Consider the following 19,409-nt stretch of genomic DNA (forward strand, 5'->3'; position numbering starts at 1 on the left):
CACAATGGGGAAAAAAATCTGTCACTTAACATTTCAGAAAAGGAGTGGAAGGCAGCCAAGAACAGAATACACTTGAGCTCCATATGTGCAAAGCATTGAATCATTCAAATTAAAATCTTTTATCAGGCTGATTTATATTGATTAAAACTATCCAAAATTTTCCCAGGGCAAGATTCAACCTGTGAATATTGCAGTCTAACTCCAGCTTCATTGAGCCACATGTTCTGGTTGTGCACCAAATTAACATCATTCTGGACTAAAAACTTTCAATGCCTATCAGACAGCTTTGGTGTCACAATCACTCCAAATCCATTAACATCTGTGTATGGTGAACTCCCAGGCAGGCTTAAAGTGGAGAAGAACAAACAAAATGTAATTGCCTCACTACTAACTCACTATTAGCACTTAGACTTATCTTACTCAACTGGAAGAATCCCACCCCACATTATTTAAGTCAATGGGTAACTGATGTTCAATACTATCTGAAGTTGGAAATAATGAAATTCTCACTCAGAGTATCTGTTCAAAACTTTTTTAAAATATGGTAGGATATAATCAATAACATTTTAGAATAAGCTTCTACTGGGGATTAAACACCTTGTCTATCACCCCAGAAGGACAGACTGGTAGAATGTTTCATCCAGACCCTTAAGCAGATGCTGAGGAAGGTAGCCCGAGCAGATGGGAGAGACTGGGACCAGCTTTTGGCTTTTGTCTTGTTTGCTTTCTGAGAGGTGATGCAGGACTCAATGGGCTATTCCCCATTCGCTCTGTTATATGGCTTTCAACCCAAGGGCTTGATTAATCTATCTCAGGAGGTCTGGCAGGAGGAGGTCATTCCTCCCTCTCAAAATGTACTGAAGCACGTTACTGTTTTACACGTCCTGGCAGGGACCCTACGAGGTCTGTGAATGCAATTGCCTGGTGGACTATTTAGTTCACCATGCACCTGACCAGAATCCAAGGGAGCGCAAATACCATGTCAACCTATTGTAGTTCCAGTAAGAACAGTACGCTGCTATACTAACAACAAGCCATGGATTACAAGTGACATCAAGGGCCTTTTAAACCAGAAGAAAAGGGCTTTTAAAGGTGGTGATCAGCATGAGCTCAAGCGCGTGCAGAAGGAACTCCGAGTCCAGCTCAGGGCGGTGAAGGAGCAGTACAGGAGAAAGCTGGAGCAGAAGTTGCAGAATAACAGCATGAAGGCAGTGTGGGATGGGATGAAGATCATCACTGGCTGCAGCTCGAAGCGGGGTGCCACCATCGAGAGAGACGTTGAGAGAGCAAACCAGATGAACAACTTCTTTAACAGGTTTGACCACCCTAACCCACTCTCACTCTCACCTCGGAGTACTGCACCCTCCACATATCCTTCTGCTGATACCAGCATAGGAGAGACAACCCCACCCATAATTACAACAGCACAAGTGAGCAGAGACCTGAGGAGACATTGTGCCAGCAAAGCAGCGGGTCCAGATGGAGTATCGTCATGACTGCTGAAGGTCTGTGCATCGGAGCTGGGGGGTCCTCTACAGCGCATCTTCAACCTGAGCCTGGAACAGGGGAGAGTCCCGAGGCTTTGGAAAACATCTTGCATCACCCCAGTCCCAAAGGTATCACGTTCTGGTGAGCTGAATGACTTCCGGCCTGTCGCTCTGACGTCACATGTTATGAAGACCATGGAGCGGCTGCTGCTTCAACACCTGAGGCCACAGGTCCGCCACACCCTCGACCCTCTGCAGTTCGCATACCAGGAGAAGGTGGGAGCAGAGGATGCCATCATCTACATGCCTCACCGATCCCTCTTCCACTTGGACAGAGGCAGTGGTGCAGTAAGAATTATGTTTCAGGACTTCTCTAGCGCCTTCAACACCATTCAACCTCTGCTCCTTAGGGACAAGCTGACAGAGATGGGAGTAGGTTCATACCTGGTGTCATGGATTGTGGACTATCTTACAGATAGACCTCAGTATGTGCGTCTCGGGAACTGCAGGTCTGATATTGTGGTCAGCAACACAGAAGTGCCGCAGGGGACTGTACTTTCTCCGGTCCTGTTCAGCCTATATACATCGAACTTCCAATACAACTTGGAGTCCTGCAGACGTTTGCTGACGACACTGCTATTGTGGGCTGCATCAGGAGTGGGCAGGAAGAGGAGTATAGAAACCTCATCAAGGACTTTGTTAAATGGTGCGACTCAAACCACCTACACCTGAACACCAGCTAAACCAAGGAGCTGGTGGTGGATTTTAGGAGGACCAGGCCCCTCATGGACCCCGTAATTATCAGAGGTGACTGTGTGCAGAGGATGCAGACCTATAAATACCTGGGAGTGCAGCTGGATGATAAATTACACTGGACTGCCAATACTGATGCTCTGTGCAAGAAAGGACAGAGCCGACTATACTTCCTTAGAAGGCTGGTGTCCTTCAACATCTGCAATAAGATGCTGCAGATGTTCTATCAGACGGTTGTGGCGAGCACCCTCTTCTACGCGGTGGTGTGCTGGGGAGGCAGCATAAAGAAGAAGGACGCCTCACGCCTGGACAGACTGGTGAGGAAGGCAGGCTCTATTGTAGGCATGGAGCTGGACAGTTTGACATCTGTGGCAGAGCGACGGGTGCTGAGCAGACTCCTGTCAATCATGGAGAATCCACTGCATCCACTGAACAGGATCATCTCCAGACAGAGGAGCAACTTCAGCGACAGTCTGCTGTCACCGTCCTGCTCCACTGACAGACTGAGGAGATTGTTCATCCATCACACTATGCGACTCTTCAATTCCACTGGGGGGGAGGGGTAAACATTAACATTATATAAAGTTACAGTAATCCCACCTCCATCGCGGGGGTTGCGTTCCAGAGCCATAAGAAATAAGAAAATCCGCGAAGTAGAAACCATATGTTTATATGGTTATTTTTATATTGTCATGCTTGGGTCACAGATTTGCGCAGAAACACAGGAGGTTGTAGACAGACAGGAACGTTATTCAAACACTGCAAACAAACATTTGTCTCTTTTTCAAAAGTTTAAACTGTGCTCCATGACAAGACAGAGATGACAGTTCCATCTCACAATTAAAAGAATGCAAACATATCTTCCTCTTCAAAGGAGTGCACGTCAGGAGCACAGACTGTCAGAAAGATAGAGAGGAAAGCAAACAAATCAATAGGGCTGTTTGGCTTTTAAGTATGCGAAGCACCGCGGCACAAAGCTGTTGAAGGTGGCAGCTCACACTCCCTCCATCAGGAGCAGAGAGAGAGAGAGAGAAAAACAAACAGTCAAAAATCAATACGTGCCCTTCGAGCTTTTAAGTATGCGAAGCACCGTGCAGCATGTCGCTTCAGGAAGCAGCTGCACAGAAGATAGCAACGTGTAGATAATCTTTCAGCATTTTTAGACGAGCGTCCATATCGTCTAGGCGTGCGAACAGCCCCCCTGCTCACACCTCCTACGTCAGGATCAGAGAAAGTCAGCACAAGAGAGAGAGAAAAGTAAGCTGGGTAGCTTCTCAGCCATCTGCCAATAGCGTCCCTTATATGAAATCAACTGGGCAAACCAACTGAGGAAGCATGTACCAGAAATTAAAAGACCCATTGTCCGCAGAAATCCGCGAACCAGCAAAAAATGCGCGATATATATTTAAATATGCTTACATATAAAATCCGCGATGTTGTGAAGCCGCGAAAGGCGAAGCACGATATAGTATTGTTAGGATTACTGTATTGTCTATTTTTACCTGCATTATTATCAATCTTTAATTTAATATTGTTTTTTTTGTATCAGTAAGGTGCTGCTGGATTAAGTGAATTTCCCCTTGGGATTAATAAAGTATCTATCTATCTATCTACCAGAGCCTATGAGAAAACTCATAAATCCTGCCCACCTTAAATCCATTCTCACCTCTCCATCAGCGTCTTTTGTCCTGTAAATGTGCTGATTAAAACAGTCAACAAGCAGCCGGCTATTCCAACCCCCACCGTCGCAGAACATTCACTAAGTTTTCCCAGCTCATGCCTTGTTTGATTATCTGGGAGTTAGTGAAGTGCTGGAGTTTTAGAGTGGAAATAATAGATCATTATTTGGAACACATGCATTTACAGTAGGAATTGCCAGGTTTATCCTAGACTAGTTTTTAAAATCATTCCCAGGGTTGTTTTCTTTTTTCTTTTTTTTTTAATCTTAATATCTTAACTTAAAAGCGCTGAAGATTATTTCAAGCTTAAATATTGTTAATGAGAACATCTTCGGCAGATAGTATTAAGAATTTAACTGCAAAAGATATCTCTGTTTAAATTCTGTAACGCCGCTGCAGGGTAGGGTTTGTTTTGTTTTGGACGTGCTCTGTCTCTTCGTATGTCAGAGGACTGGAACATCGCGAAGTGGGATCTAGCCTCATGTGGGGAGGCAAAATGGGGGGGTGGGGGGATAAAGGGGGGAGAGAAGGAGAGCAGGTTATATCTAATCTATTCTTGTAATTCTTATAATTATAAATATCAATGCAACAATAGGCTAAAATGCAATAACTCATGGGGAATCTTGAAACTAAGATTAAAACTGTCATATTACCAATTAAAACTATAAATGACATTAAAAACTCAGAATCAATGTCTCCACGATGGGACAGTTAACTTTGTGAGCTGGAATGTTAAAGGCCTGAATCACGAATTAAAGAGAAAGAAATTATGCTCTCACCTAACATGCTTAAACGCTAAAATAGTATTTTTACAGGAGACCCACTTACTAACCAAGGATCAGTTCAGATTACAAAAAGACTGGACTGGCCAAATGTTCCATTCTAGCTTTATAAAGAAAACTAGAGGGGTGGGAATTCTCATACATAGAACAGTTCCATTTGTAGCATCAGAGGTAGTGTCGGACCCTGAAGGGAGATATGAGATGGTCATGGGCAACTTATATAACAGTAAAATGATTTTGATAAATGTTTATGCACCCAATGTTGATGATGAGGAATTCATGCAAAATCTATTTGCATCCATTCCCAATGTGAACACTCATAAAATTATAATGGCTGGGGACTTTAATTGTGTTTTAAATCCACTCTTAGATAGGACTCCTGTGACAGGGGGGACGACATCTAATACTGCAAAGATAATTACACAGTTTTTGAATGATCACAACTTATCAGACCCCTGGAGGTTTCTTAACCCAAACTCAAGAACATATTCGTTCTACTCACCAGTGCATTATAGCTACTCAAGAATTGATTATTTTTTTATAGATAATAATTTCCTGCCTATAATTAAATCATGCAAATATGACACAATTGTTATCTCCGACCATGCCCCTCTAGTCTTGGAGCTAAAATCAATAAGCCCCTCATACTCATCTCGCAGATGGAGTCTTAACCCTCTTTTATTGGCAGACGAGAACTGCACAGAATTTATATCTAAACAAATCAGCTTCTTCTTAGAGACAAACACGTCCACAGAGGTCTCTGCAGGAACACTCTGGGAAACTCTAAAGGCCTTCTTAAGAGGACAGATTATTTCATATCTCTACCACAGAAATAAATTAGAAACCAAGAAAGTGTCAGAGCTAAGAAATGAAATTACTAGAATAGATGAAGAACAAGCCAGGCGTCCAAATGAAGTTCTCCACAGGAAAAGGCAGGCCCTGCATACAGAACTTAACATCTTAACAACTAAAGAAACTGAACAACTTATTTATAAGTCTAGACAGCGTTACTATGAACACGGAGAAAAAGCTAATAAGCTTTTAGCTCAACAAATTCATAAACAAGAAGTTCACAATGCAATACCAGTAATCACCAACAAGAATGGAGAAGAAATCATCGACCATAATAAAATAATGCACACATTTAGAGATTACTATAAGTCTTTATATTCGACTGAGTCCAAAGAAGACAACACACAATCTAATGCATTTCTGGATAATTCACAAATACCACAAATAGATGCTTTAAGTGCTGAGGAACTGGATAAACCTCTAACGCTAACAGAATTACTAGACGCTATAAAGTCACTACAAAGCGGGAAATCATCAGGCCCTGATGGTTACCCCGTAGAATTTTATAAGAAATTCTCCACCCAGCTAGCTCCACTCTTATTGGCAACATTTACAGAAGCTAGAGACAACCAAATTCTACCTCAAACATTTCGACAAGCATTAATCACCGTCTTTCATAAACAAAATAAGGACTTGTTACAATGTGCATCATATAGACCAATTTCACTCCTGAATAATGATGTTAAGATACTCTCAAAAATCCTAGCTAGAAGGATGGAGAAAGTGCTGCCCTCGGTAAATAAATAATAAACTGGATTTATTAAAGGCCGACACTTATCTTCAAATCTCCGACGCTTGTTTAATGTTATATATTCACCAGCAAAATCAAACACCCCAGAGATATTACTATCATTAGATGCAGAAAAGGCATTTGACATGATCGAATGGAATTACCTTTTCACTGCATTGGAGAAATTTGGGTTTGGCCCGAATATTTGTGCTTGGATCAAACTACTGTATACCAATCCAGAAGCTTCAGTTTGTATTAATAACATTTGCTCAGACTACTTTAAACTAGAACGTTGTTGTTTTCAATCGCTATTGAACCACTGGCGGTTCACTGCCGAAATTCTTATCAGATAAAGGGGATTGTCAGAGAAGGACTGGAACAGAAAATTTCTCTATATGCAGATGATATGGTTATATATATATCGGACCCAGAAAACACTGTCCCTGCTGTTTTAACAGCACTAACAGAATTTCAAAAGATATCTGGTCTTAGAATTAATCTGAATAAAAGTATACTCTTTCCAGTGAATTCACAAGCATATAATATTAGATTAGGCACCCTACCTTTTACCATAGCAGATCAGTTTAAATACCTAGGGGTAAATATCACAAGCAAACATAAAGCTCTTTATCAACAAAATTTTGGCGTCTGTATGGAAAAAATTAAGCAAGACTTGCATAGATGGTCAACCCTTCATCTCACTCTAGCCGGATGAATTAACATTGTTAAGATGAATATCCTTCCTAAACTTCTCTTTTTATTTCAAAACATTTCAATATATATCAATAAATCATTTTTTAAACAGTTAGATTCAATAATAACCTCATTCATTTGGAACTCAAAACACCCACGTATCCGAAGAGCGACCCTACAAAGACCTCAGGAAGAAGGTGGCATGGCTTTACCTAATTTTCAGTTTTATTACTGGGCAGCAAACATACAAGCCATAAAAACCTGGACACAAATAAATGAACATACACAGGCTTGGTCCGCAATAGAAGTAAAATCCTGTAGTACTTCTTTATACTCCCTGCTCTGCTCTCCAATAAATGAAAGTTATCGCAAATATACTAATAACCCAATTGTGCTTTACTCACTCAGAATATGGAACCAAATTAGGAAGCATTTTAAGATGGAAAATCTTTTATCAGTGGCACCTCTGCAAGGGAACCACCTCTTTCAACCTTCGCAAGTATATCCAGTTTTTAATACCTGGAAAAGTTTTGGGATTAAAATGCTCAGAGATCTTTATATAGACAACATATTTACATCTTTTGAACAATTACGTTCAAAATTCAACCTCCCAGCTACACATTTCTTTTACTATCTTCAAATTAGAAATTTTGTTAAACAGAAATTGCCCGATTTCCCCCACCTTGCATCCTCCACAATGCTGGAAAAAATACTGCTCAATTTTGAGGAAATAAAAACTATTTCCGCATTATATAAAATCTTATTAGAGTCCCTACCTTTCAAAGATCCAAGAGGACATTGGGAAGAAGATCTCTTAATCAATATATCAGAAAAGGAGTGGAAGGTAGCAAAGCAGAGAATTCACTTGAGTTCTATATGCGCAAAGCATAGAATTATTCAACTCAAAATTATATATCGAGCCCATCTGTCTCGCTTAAAACTGTCCAAAATGTTTCCAGGGCAGGATCCAACCTGCGAACGCTGCAACCAAGCTCCTGCCTCACTGGGTCACATGTTCTGGGCCTGCACTAAACTAACATCATTTTGGACAAAAATTTTTAAGTGCCTCTCAGACAGCCTTGGTATCACAATCCCTCCGTACCCATTAACAGCTGTGTTCGGTGTTCTTCCAGATGGACTTGAAGTGGAGAAGGACAAGCAAATGGTGATTGCATTCACTACACTCTTGGCACGCAGACTTATTTTGTTAAACTGGAAGAATCCTAATTCTCCTCTTATAAGTCAGTGGGAAACCGATGTTTTATATTATTTGAAATTGGAAAAAATCTAATTTTCAGTTAGAGGATCTGTACAACATTTTTTCAAAACATGGCAGGATTTAATCAATATTATTTTAGAATAAGAGAAATAATTATTATTGCATTTAACTCCCTTCTCCATCTCTTATTTACATAGATATTCACTTCTCCCTTTCTTTTGTTTAATGTTGCCTTATTAAAAAGCCTTAAGCAATTTTCCTTTAGCTAAGCTCTCCTTCTCAGGGGTGGGGTTTGATTAGTCTTCAAATTTGTTAGGTTATAAATTGATCTGTTTGTATGGAATGATTACAATGAAAATTAATAAAATAAAAATATTAAAAAAAAAACAAAGTCATTGATTAGGTCCCTATACTCCTCCTCCTGCCCACTCCTGATGCAGCCCACGATAGCAGTGTCATCAGCGAAATTTTGCACATGGCAGGACTCCGAGTTGTGTTGGAAGTCCGATGCATATAGGCTGAACAGGATCGGAGAAAGTACAGTCCCCTGTGGCGCTCCTGTGTTACTGACCACAATGTCAGGCGTGCAGTTCCCAAGACTCTAGTGTTAATTCTAGTGTTAAATACAATACAATACAATACAATTTATTTTTTTATAGCCCAAAATCACACAAGTGCTGCAATGGGCTTTATAACAGGCCCTGCCTCTTGACAGCCCCCCAGCCTTGACTCTCTAAGAAGACAAGGAAAAACTCCCAAAAAAACCTAGTAGGGGAAAAATGGAAGAAACCTTGGGAAAGGCAGTTCAAAGAGAGACCCCTTTCCAGGTAGGTTGGGCGTGCAGTGGGTGTCACAAAAAGGGGGTCAATACAATACAATACAATACACAGAACAGAACAAATCCTCAATAAAAAATAAAAAATAAAAATTTTTTAGAAGTACGGAGCAGAATTTAACAGTAGATGATATCACATAATAAGATTTGGATAATTTTAGACTCCTGGAGACCTCATCCATCAAGCTGCCTCCACCATTTGGCCATTCCACGGGCCAAATCATGGGTTAACCACGGTCCCAGCAGCAAGACAGCCACTCTCACCCTCTCACTGTGAGTAGAACCTGATCATTTAAATTATGGGGACACTCTTACCTCCCAGCAGAAAAAGGAGATGGGGGCTGTCATCTACTCCATTACCAGAGTCAAAGATGACAAGCTTGTCATACTGAACTGATTGCCCATGACATAGTCACCAAAACAGAGTTGTAGTTAATGAACGAGCCAATCGATCTCCAGAAACAAAAAAGTCTGAGGTAGAACTGGAAATACGCCAGATGCTGGGAGCTCAGGGTGCCTGAAGATAGTCACAGTGGTCCAGTCCGATCGTGTTAGTCCCTAAGCCAGATGGGAGTTGTCATTTTTGTAATGACTTCTGGTGGCTTAACCAAGTCTCCTATTTTAACGCCTATCCCATGCCCCAGGTAGGTATAGCCCATTACCTGTCCACCCTGGACATGACAACAGGATACTGGCAAAAGCCCCTGACAGATAGAGCCAGGGAAAAATTGTGTTAAGCTCCAGAACTGGCAACTGGCATTATTGGGTTCTGTCCTTAGGGCTGCACGGGGCCCTGGCAACCTTACAATATCTGGTGGACAGACTGTTCTGGCCCCATAATGCCTATAGTGCTGCCTAAATAGATGATGTGATAAGAACATTAGAACACTCTAGATGAGAACAGGCCATTCAGCCCAACAAAGCTCACCAGTCCTCTCCACTTATTTCTTCCAAAAAAACATCAAGTCGAGTTTTGAAAGTCCCTAACGTCTTACTGTCTACCACACTACTTGGTCGCTTTTTCCAAGTGTCTATCGTTCTTTGTGTAAAAAAAAAACTTCCTAATTTTTGTATGAAATTTACCCTTCACAAGTTTCCAACTGTGTCCCTGTGTTCTTGATGAACTCATTTTAAAATAACAGTCTCGATCCACTGGACTAATTCCCTTCATAATTTTAAACAATTTAATCATGTCACCTCTTAATCTTCTTTTGCTTAAACTGTAAAGGCTCAGCTCTTTTAATCTTTCCTCATAACTCATCCCCTGTAGCCCTGGAATCAGCCTAGTCACTCTTCTATGGACCTTTTCTTGTACTGCTATGTCCTTTTTGTAGCCTGCAAACCAAAACTGCACACATTACTCAAGCTGAGGCCTCACCAGTGTGTTATAATGGTTGAGCAGAACCTCCTGAGACTTGTACTTCACACATCAAGGCGCTATATAACCTGACATTCTGTTAGCCTTCTTAATGGTTTCTGAACACTGTCTGGAAGAAGATATCTTAGAGTCCACTCTGACTCCTAAATCCTTCTCATAAGGTGTGCTCCCAATTTTCCGACTGACCATTGTGTATTGAAACCTCACATTTTTACTTCCAATGTGTGATACTTTACATTTACTGACATTAAATTTCATCTGCCGCAAATCTGCCCAAGCCTGTATGCTGCCCAAGTCCTTCTGTGATGATATAACAGATTCCAAATTATCTGGTAATCCACCTATATTGGTATCATCTACAAACTTAACCAGCTTGTTACATACTGTATATTACTATCTAAATCATTTATATATATTAAAAATAGCAGCGGCCGTAGAACTGACTAGAACTACTCTTAAAATTGGCCAATTCTGAAGAGGTTCCTCATACCATCACCCTCAATCTTATCCTTAATAATTCCTTCCATTAATTTTCCTGTGATGTTCGTTAAGCTTACTGGCCTCTAGTTGCTTGGATCTGCCCTGTCACCCTTTTTATATAATGGGATGATATTTGCCATTTTCCAGTCCTTCAGAATCTCTCCAGTGTGCAGTGACTTCCTAAAAATATGTCTCAAGGGTTTAAATTTGTACTCACTAGCCTCCTGAAGAACTCGAGGTTAAATATTATCTGGTCCTGGTGATTTGTTTGATTTCAGCCTATTTAATCTCAGCAGCACTTCTCCTTCTACAATTTCTAAATCCCTCAGCATCTCCTTAGTAGTCGCGTTTACCTCTGGGAAGTTATCCACTTGCTCACTTGTGAAAAACTCAGAAAAATGTGAGTTTAGGGTGTCCGCTATTTCACTGTCTGTATCTTTTAATTCCCCTTTACTATTTCTGATGCACTTGACCTCCTCCTTGACTAAAATACTGAAAGAATCTCTTAAGGTCGTCTTTCTCCTTATCTGTTATTTTCCTCTCCAATGGTCTTTTAGCCTCCCTGATATCCTTCTTAATGGTTGCCCTCATGTTCTCATACGCTCTATGATTCACTTTGTAGTTATTAGTCTTATATGTCTTATTCGTCTGTTTTTCCTTTGCAATTTCTTTTTTAAATCTTTATTAATCCACTGTGGAGTTTTTTAAAATTTCCTATTAATTCCAAATTTAGGTATGTATTCATTCCTACATCCGGCCACAATGTACTGTGTGTGTATATATATATATATATCTATACTAATGAAAGGCAAAGCCCTCACTGACTCACTCACTCACTCATCACTAATTGTCCAACTTCCCGTGTAGGTGGAAGGCTGAAATTTGGCAGGCTCATTCCTTACAGCTTACTTACAAAAGTTAGGCAGGTTTCATTTCAAAATTCAAAGCATAACGGTCATAACTGGAACGTCTTTTTTGTCCATATACAGTAATGGACGGCAGCTCGCTGGCTGTGGGAGGCGGGGTTGCGGGGGTTGCGTATCGCGTCATCACACCTCACACGTAATCACATGAACTGACTGTGAAGGAGAAAGGACGGCCTTATATGGCGTTCGTTTATAAAACAGCGGACAGGCTGTGTAAAGGCAGCTTCACAAAAAAACAGATCCTTAACAAATTGTTATTGGTATATTTTCCCTCAGTTTAAAAAGATTTTCTTTTCTTCTTAATAAAAATTTAAAAGCAGAACTTCGCCACTGCAAAGCGCGCCTGACTTTATTGAAAAGAAACTAAACTTGCAGCGCCACTCTTCAATGACGCGCCGCTATTCAATGACACTTGCCTATGCCTGATTTTATTGAAAAGAAACTAAACTTGCAGTATGCCGTGAATGTAATTACCCCGATCTACATGCTGTCAAATAAACGAACCACACGCCGTGGCGCAATGTTAGGGGCTTCGCCTCTAGCACTGAGGTTCGATTCCCGTAAGCAAGTGCAGTGAGTGTGTACGCCTGATGAGCCAAGAATAAGGGGGAAACACGTGTCGTGTACTCTTTGCATTATTTAACAGTAAACTATTTTCAACCATTCTATGATCTGCTTCTCACAACTGAAGGCACCGTGGCTGATGTTACCTGACTTGCTGGCCAACCATAAGCGTTACCTGGTAGGTAACCACCCATACAATCAGATTGTGACACAGACTACGAATGCAATGAATATATATATACATATATATATATATATATTAATTAAATGGGGATTTGCCCGGTTCACACCCCAAGCAATTTGCTTTTGCACTTCCTCTTCATTTGCCCTGATAGATAAATAGATCGAGTGAAAGGCACCATATAATGTAAAATAGATAGTTACTTTTTTTGTCTCACTCACGATCATGATACATACTAAAGGGATCTGTAGATGTGAGTAGTGTTTTGAGGCAATGGAACTGGACATTCTCTGATCTGGAGGGATAAAAGCTGACACACAAACGCTGGTGAATCTGCCTTCTTCGTATACTTGATTTTTTTTATTCAGTTTTATTGAGTGTTCCTGCTGCACTGAATAAGCTCATGCCTTCTGGTGCATGATGTTGACGCACCACGGAGAAAAAAAAGAAAGAGACAAATACTGTATATGGGACACTAGGTATAAAATTAATCAGAAAACATCATCGCACTAATGCAATATTATTTGAAAACGAACAGCGTCAGATCGGCTTTGAATATATGCTGGCGCTGTGCATGCCTTGCACAGTACATGTGCGTTGCTCCTACTGCACTGAATAAGCTCACGCCTTCTGTAACAGCGCCAGCGTAAATTCACACCTGATACATGTGTTCTAAATAACGATCTATTATTTCCACTCTAAAACTCCAGCACTTCACTTATTCCCAGATAATCAAACAAGGCATGAGCTGGGACAATTTAGTGAACGTTCTGTGATAGTGGGGGGATGGAATAGCCAACTGCTTGCTGCTTGTCTTAATCGGCACATTTACAGGACAAAAGACGCTGATGGAGAGGTGAGAATGGATTTAAGGTGGGCCAGATTTACAAGTTTTCTCATAGGTTCTGGTAATTCTAGTGTTAAGGAGGATAGATAGATAAAGTTTGTTGTTTTTAGTGACAGCTGAGGTAAACCTTTTAAGGCCATACTGTATGTTCATGGAGAACAGAGATGTCAGAATTCCTGATACTATGGACTTGAATGGACACCCACAGGACTTACAGTATTACCACTGGGGTTCGGTGTGGATCTTTAATCTGAATGCTACATTTCATTTGAACGTATTCCCCAGTTGTAAGTGAGACAATTTTCTAGGATTGGTTTAATTAACAATATTTTAACCAAAATACAAGTGTTTGGGACATTTTGATTTTGTGTGGTGTTATTAAAATCAGATTCCATTGAAGCCCGTGATATCAGGGGTTTTGTTAGGGGAAATTCTTCTCAGCCATCAACACAGACAATGAGGGGTGAGTTGTAGATAACAGAAAGGTCAATTAGGGTGGAGTATTCACAGAATGAGCTTTGAGTGCTTACTTAATACAACTTAACAATGCATTCACTTGTTCATCCAAAGGTTATTATGCAAATACAAGATGCTCATCTTCCAAAAACTCTAAGGATTATTAAAAACACTCTTAATGGTCAAGCCTTTAGCTCCAGGACCCTAAAGCTGTGAAACAATGTTCTTGCTTTAATAAGGAACACCCTACTGCACTCAGAAACTTAAATCCATGCTGAAGACTCACTCCATCCACCTGGAGCTCCCATGCCAGAGTTCTTCAAATATGCTGCAGACACGTCTCATATTTTCATGTTAAAGTAAAGAAGCTTGGCAGCCATTAGGTAGTTCAGTTCTTCTGTTCTCATTGCCCTGCTGTCTCCCTTGGTTCCTCTGCTTCTTTGACGGCTTTTGTTAATGGAATAAGAAAGTGAAAACCAATATGGCAGCAGATGTCCACAATGCACTTCACTCGTGCCATCTTTAGAACTGTGGACTTCACCTTGTGAGCAGCTGAGAAGGGTGGGTGGAACTTTGGCCTTGATGGTCAGAAGTCTGCTTTTAATTTTTTTATCATGAGATGTGCTCTTATACATGTGCAGTATATTAAGTCATAATTGAAGTTATTATACATGTACTGTAACTGTGGGGCTTTACCGTTGTAGTGGTGGCATATAATGTAATTGAGTAGACTGAGATTTACTCTTGTGAGGGATGGCCGGCCAAATATTCCAATCCACACCTCCAGGCCGCCAGATGTCGCCCTCCCAGCAGCATGGAAGGTCCCCAAATTCCAGCAGGGCATTATGGACATTGTAGTTTTTATAAACAACCCTGCTGAAAACCATGGGGACCACCAGGAGCCACTGTAGGGAGGCTTACAGAGTGCTACGTGCCCTATAACCTGGAAGTGCATCATGATCACATGACCGGAAGGAACGACGTGCTTTCGGGTTGACGAAAAGGACTTTTAATCTGACCCGGAAGTGATGAGGATTTATGGATTGTTGGGCTGGAACATCAGGGATTATAAAGGATTCTGGGAAACCCCAGACGAGTGAGCTGAGCTGGGAGGAAGGGTGACTAAGTGTCTGGGAGAGGAGGAGTGAGAATTGTGTTATAGTTGGAGTTTGTATATTGTATGAGTAGTGTGGAGTGGAGGGTGCTTAGTGCATATTGTTATAATAAAAATAACAAGTATTACACTTTTACCTGGTGTTTGGTATGTGCCGAGAAAATGCCCGTTGCGCCGGAATCTTTCTTAAGTTGTTTTGCAGAGGCCTGTCGGCGCGAATCGGACTGTGAGCTGGACACCTACCTCATACCTGGGCAAGATGGCCGCGATAGCGAGGAGTCGAGCCTAGAAAGGAGTCGAGCCTATCTAGGAGTCTGCAGGGGAGATGCCTATTCGTCGACAATAATCATGTGGACTATCCTGGAGCAGGCTGGGTAAACCGTAAGCAAAACACGGTGTCTGCTGACCAGGAATAGACCTGCCTATTCGCCGAAACGGGACACGTGATCTTGCTCGAAGGATTTCGGGAAGGAGAAGGTCTACTTCAGTCCATCGATGAGGTCGTTGTTTCCCTGATGGAACCAAACTCCCTGAAAGGGAAGGGGGAGGCGAGCGAAGCAGCACCGAACATAAATAAAGATAAAGAGGAGTGGGTTGTGACTGAATGGTCTGCCGTTAAATTAAAAAAGGCAGATCACAGTTGGCCGGTGGCAGCCACCCGACCCTCTGACAACTCCAATTCCCAAGAGCCTCCATGAAGCCCGTCAGAGCATGTGCCGACAACGGACATGCTCATTGGCTCCTGGCCGGCAGGTAAGGAGAAGGTGGAAGCAAACTTACCTCCAGCCGAATTAAATAACTTTGTGGATGTGCGGGAACTCGAGAAGGTAATCGAGCCCGTACGTAGTTTATTACAGATGCTGACGGCGATTCAGAAGATCGTCGGGGAACTGGGAGAGAAGGCCGAAGCGCCCATCTGGAAAGTGGATGAATTCCTGCGGCGTATAGGATGACAACCTCCCGTCTTATATGATTTGGCGGTACAGGTGGGTAATGCCGGTACCTACAGCATAAAGGGACGCAGTGTGATCCGGCCCCACGGTTAATAAGTAGCGGGTGCCAAAGCACTGCATACCCGACAATAGAGTGCGGAACGATAACCGAGTGGTCGGGGGAAGGAACAATCGAGCTGGGGCAGCTGTATGAGGCGGCTTCTTGGAGCGATTTGGACCTCAAGACCCCGACCCGTGCTATAAGTGAGTTGACGGTAGTAACAGAAGGGGCGGGGGAAGCGCCAATCAAACCGGAGCAGTTGGAAAGTACTGTTTCTTGGGGTGATGCGGTGCTAAAGACGGCGCCTCCGAATAAAGTAAGGTCAATGGGAGTGCAGACAGCAAAGGGGCTCTCTTCTTCCATTAGAGAGACCCAAACTGTGCACAAGCCCTAGAATAAGCAAGAGATCCCAAAAATAAAGCGCGGGTCTCCTGACAAATCAGAAAGAAGGGCTGAGAGCACCGAGGCGGCCATAAAACCTCCCTCGGCGGAGAAAAGGGCGGAGTTGACGGAGTTCCCGAGGTGTTTCCAGTCTCGCGGAGGAAGACAACCAGGAGGGCGACGACTTTACTATGACTGTCATCGGCCTGGCCATGTATGGCGAAGTTGTCCTCAGAGGACAGGGGATCGGAGGGACAGCCAATACACCGTTCCCCCTAGGTTCTCTGGGGAGTCTAGACAGCGCAGCCAAGGCCAGACTGAAGGGTCCTCCTGGAGGAAGACGCACGTCGCGGGGCTGGCCGCTCCGCCCCAGTGGTCTTCGCTAAGGGGAGGGAACTGTGAGGGATGGCTGGCCAAATATTCCGGTCCACACCTCCAGGCCACCAGATGGAGCCCTCCTAGCAGCATGGAAGGTCCCCAAATTCCAGCAGGGCATTATGGACATTGTAGTTTTTATAAACAACCCTGCTGGATACAATGGGGACCACCAGGAGCCGTTGTAGGGAGGCTTACAGAGTGCTACGTGCCCTATAACCTGGAAGTGCATAATGATCACATGACCGGAAGGAACGACGTGCTTCCGGGTTGAAGAAAAGGACTTTTAATCTGACCCGGAAGTGATGAGGACTTATGGATTGTTGGGCTGGAACCACTTCCAGGTCAGGGACTATAAAGGATTCTGGGAAACTCCAGACAAGTGAGCTGAGATGGGAGGAAGGGTGACTAAGTGTCTGGGAGAGGAGGAGTGAGAATTGTGTTATAGTTGTAGTTTGTATATTGTATGAGTAGTGTGGAGTGGAGGGTGCTTAGTGCACATTGTTATAATAAAAATAACAAGTATTACACTTTTACCTGGTGTTTGGCGTGGTACCTGAGGGTTCACGGGAGCGGTAGCGCCCCCTACTGCTACACTCTTCATTTATTTATTGTATTATAATTGTAAAGTTTCCATGTAATGATAAATAAGCAGTGCATGTAAGTAGGTTATAATCTGTATAATGGTGGTAAATGTCTGTGTGGAACTTCTGTTCAGTGTTCTTCAGGACTCATTAATCACGCCTATGACCTTTTACTTTTTGATATTTATATTTCATTTAAAGAGGAACTGTATGGAAAGCAGTAAACCAGTTAAGCCAGTGAGGTACACAAGACATCCATGCCCTTCCATTACAATTTAGTTCTTGTAAAAATGACACCCAGACATAGCGTGACTTACCTGAGACTGATGTGGTCTTGGAGACTCAGAAGGTTTGTCACAAATTGTCCATCCAGATCACAGTCACTGAGGTCCAATTGGTTGACGTTCCAGTGCCTCAGGATTATGGACAGATAACTAATAAGATGTGGTCTTTGAATTGTGGACCTCTGACGACCCCTGAGGATGACCATCTCTTCTACTGTGATAGATTCTTCTTTTCTTTTTGTCCTTATTAACTTTGAAATAAGTTTAGTTGTGACTTCATTTATTCTAGGATTTAAGAGATGGACCATCAATTAGAAAAAACAGTTAACATGCACATTCACAAGACAGGAATCGGCCATTGGAGGTGTTCATATTAAAAGTAACAGACCCTGAGAGCTGAAGGTCACTTGTTCAATAATTGTGATAATTAAGAATACGCACATTTAACACGTAACAGTATTAACCCTGACTTTATTTGCTTTCTAGTGGTCTGTAAGTTACCTGAACAAACTGACTTTGATGAAAACATGATAAAGTCTTCTGATCATATGAACGGTGTTTTTAGATTTGCACATTCCTGCTCTAAATAGATTTTTCTCTTCATACATCCAAATGTGTCAAGAACTCTTTCTGTCAATTGCACACAGCACACCGTACCTCAGTGTTTTAAGATGTCGCCATGATTTGCACAACAGCTGTAGTCCTCTCAGAGTTATGGCTTTAGTAGTCAGCGTCAGACTCAGATCTCGTCTACAATGAGACATTAATTTCCCCAGATATTTACAGGAGCTGTTCTTCAAACGACTCTTTTTTATTTCAATCGTATGACCCAACTTTTTTAGAAAGAGATTTGCCAGACGTTGGCCTCCAGTGTAAAGGAGTTTAGAGCAGGTCAACAGGACGTCCTCATTGCAGCTGTTAAATAAAAAACAGGTGAAGTTAAATTACCGATTAATGACATTTTAAAGAACTGCCCAGATGATGACTTGTTTTTGAGAAAACAGGAGTGTTGAGTGTAAATGACAACATTTTCAGACCACATTAGGATAATGAAACCCGTTAGGCCGCAGTTGTGTTTTCAGAGTACACGTCGGTATTTAGTGGCACCACCACAGCTCATCACCAGGCTCCTCAACTTGACACTCGGTGCTACACTGTGAAACTGAAATTTGAACATCATACACAAAAAAATTCACAAAAAATAATCAAAAACAAGATTATTGGTCCACTGCGACTGAACTCCAATGCAGCCTCACCCCCTGAAGCCCAGGACCAAACTCTACAGACGTGCTTTTCAGCCTACTCATGCCCAAAATGTACCCTTAAATATTGAAAGCCTCAAAAGTCTCAAAGTATTCCGAAGTGCCCTTCAAAAGAGAGGGTACCCATAAATCTCTGGCTTGAAGGACAAAAGTAAAACAAAGTTATATTATTATGTAGGTCACAGATTGGCAGCATCCCTCAGGTGGATCTCCCATGTGCACACCTAGAGGGCTGGATCGGAGTTGTAGTTCCAATGGGCAGCCCTGCTGGGTTTCTAGGGATCCACCAGGGGGAGCTGCAGGAAGGAGTGGTCCTTGTTTTATGGCTGACTTGGAAGAGCTTCCAAGGTGCAGTATGGCGGCACCAGAAGTACCCCTGGGTCTGACATAAAGGAAGTCACTTGAGCTCAACCAGGAGAGTTGGAGTCAGGAGAAGAAGAACAACACTGACCTGGAGAGGAGTAAAGGAGAACAAATAAGGAAGAAAGGCAAGAGAATTATTTTCTCATAAAAGAAGCCTCCATTGAGTTTTTTTTTTTTTAATAAATTCTTCT

The 19,409-nt window shown here is 42.2% G+C and overlaps 1 protein-coding gene across 1 annotated transcript in view; it reads right to left on the reverse strand.

Moving 5' to 3' along the window:
- The window catches only part of LOC114643014 (uncharacterized), a gene marked incomplete at its 3' end in the record, with an annotated part of 1,911,439 nt that overhangs the window by 739,441 nt on the left and 1,152,589 nt on the right, over positions 1-19,409 (reverse strand). The window contains exons 11-12 of the mRNA XM_051923912.1: positions 18,251-18,508; positions 17,627-17,878 (exon numbers count right to left, since the gene is read on the reverse strand). Coding sequence (XP_051779872.1) covers positions 17,627-17,878; positions 18,251-18,508 — 510 coding nt within the window. The remainder of the gene's footprint in view (positions 1-17,626; positions 17,879-18,250; positions 18,509-19,409) is intronic.

Source organism: Erpetoichthys calabaricus, chromosome 2 (assembly GCF_900747795.2).
Source record: "Erpetoichthys calabaricus chromosome 2, fErpCal1.3, whole genome shotgun sequence".
NCBI classification, from domain to species: domain Eukaryota; kingdom Metazoa; phylum Chordata; class Cladistia; order Polypteriformes; family Polypteridae; genus Erpetoichthys; species Erpetoichthys calabaricus.